The sequence below is a fragment of the Nematocida major genome (assembly GCF_021653875.1).
Source record: "Nematocida major strain JUm2507 chromosome Unknown 2238, whole genome shotgun sequence".
Lineage (NCBI taxonomy): Eukaryota > Fungi > Microsporidia > Nematocida > Nematocida major.
In genome coordinates this window covers 1-944 of record NW_025952870.1, presented here as the reverse complement: position 1 = coordinate 944, position 944 = coordinate 1, and the positions used below count along the sequence as shown (strand labels likewise).

General features: G+C 50.7%; 1 protein-coding gene across 1 annotated transcript; it reads left to right on the top strand.

Annotated features, from left to right (window-relative positions):
* Positions 1-48: 48 nt before the first annotated feature.
* Positions 49-944, top strand: NEMAJ01_2399 (transcription factor IIIB 90 kDa subunit; the record flags this gene model as incomplete). Its single annotated transcript, XM_047916235.1, has 1 exon — positions 49-944. A coding segment is annotated over one exon (896 nt), but the record flags the coding sequence as incomplete, so codon positions are not given.

The window sequence follows — 944 nt, the reverse complement described above, 5'->3', positions numbered from 1 at the left end:
CACAGACTCGTAATGTTTTAATGCCCCGAGGAAAAAATAAATATTTTCATGAAGTGTGGAATCTGCAGCAGCTCAAAAATAGAGACGGACACAGCCCGCGATATAAGCTACTGCACCTCCTGTGGGCTCGTCATTGAAGAGAGTACGATCGTTTCAGACGTACAATTCGCCCAAGACACAAAAGGATCTTCTGTCCTGCAGGGGCAATACATCAGCACAGGAGACAGTAAGAAACTAGTCGCTGGGAAGTTTATAACAACAAATCATACAGCAACGATAAAAGCAATGGCTAAGTCCATAGGAGAGTCCCTGGGAATAGGAGAGACGCAAATTAACTCCGCCATGCGCTGGTACAATCTCTCCCTGCAGTTTAACTTTACGCGGGGGAGAAAGACGCAAGTCCTCCTGGCAGCCTGCTTATACATAACCTGCAGGGAGGAAGAGACTCCGCATATGCTCGTGGACTTTGCATACGTCCTGCGAATTAACGTCTTCAAAATCGGAAGTGTTTTCCTGAAGCTGACTCGCCTCCTGAATGTTTCTGTTCCCCTCGTGGACCCTTCTCTTTTTGTCCCGAGATTCTGCAGTAAATTGCAGCTCTCCGGACAGGGAATTCCAAAGACAGCTCTCCGCCTGATCTCCCGAATGGACAGGGACTGGATCGTCATAGGAAGAAAGCCCGCGGGAATATGCGGAGCTGCAATCCTCATCGCAAGTCGCATCCACGGGAGCGAGAGAACAGTCGAGGAAGTCGCCTCCGTCGTGAAGGTGTGCGAGGCCACGATAAACAAAAGACTCTCGGAGATGAAGGAGACAGCGAGTGCTAGCCTCTCCATCCGGGAGTTCAACACGATATGGCTCGAGAAGGAGGAAGATCCCCCGATTGTGAAGATGCGCGGGAAAGTGGCAGGGTCCAGTCCCATCCCAGGAACCCCCAAGGGAAA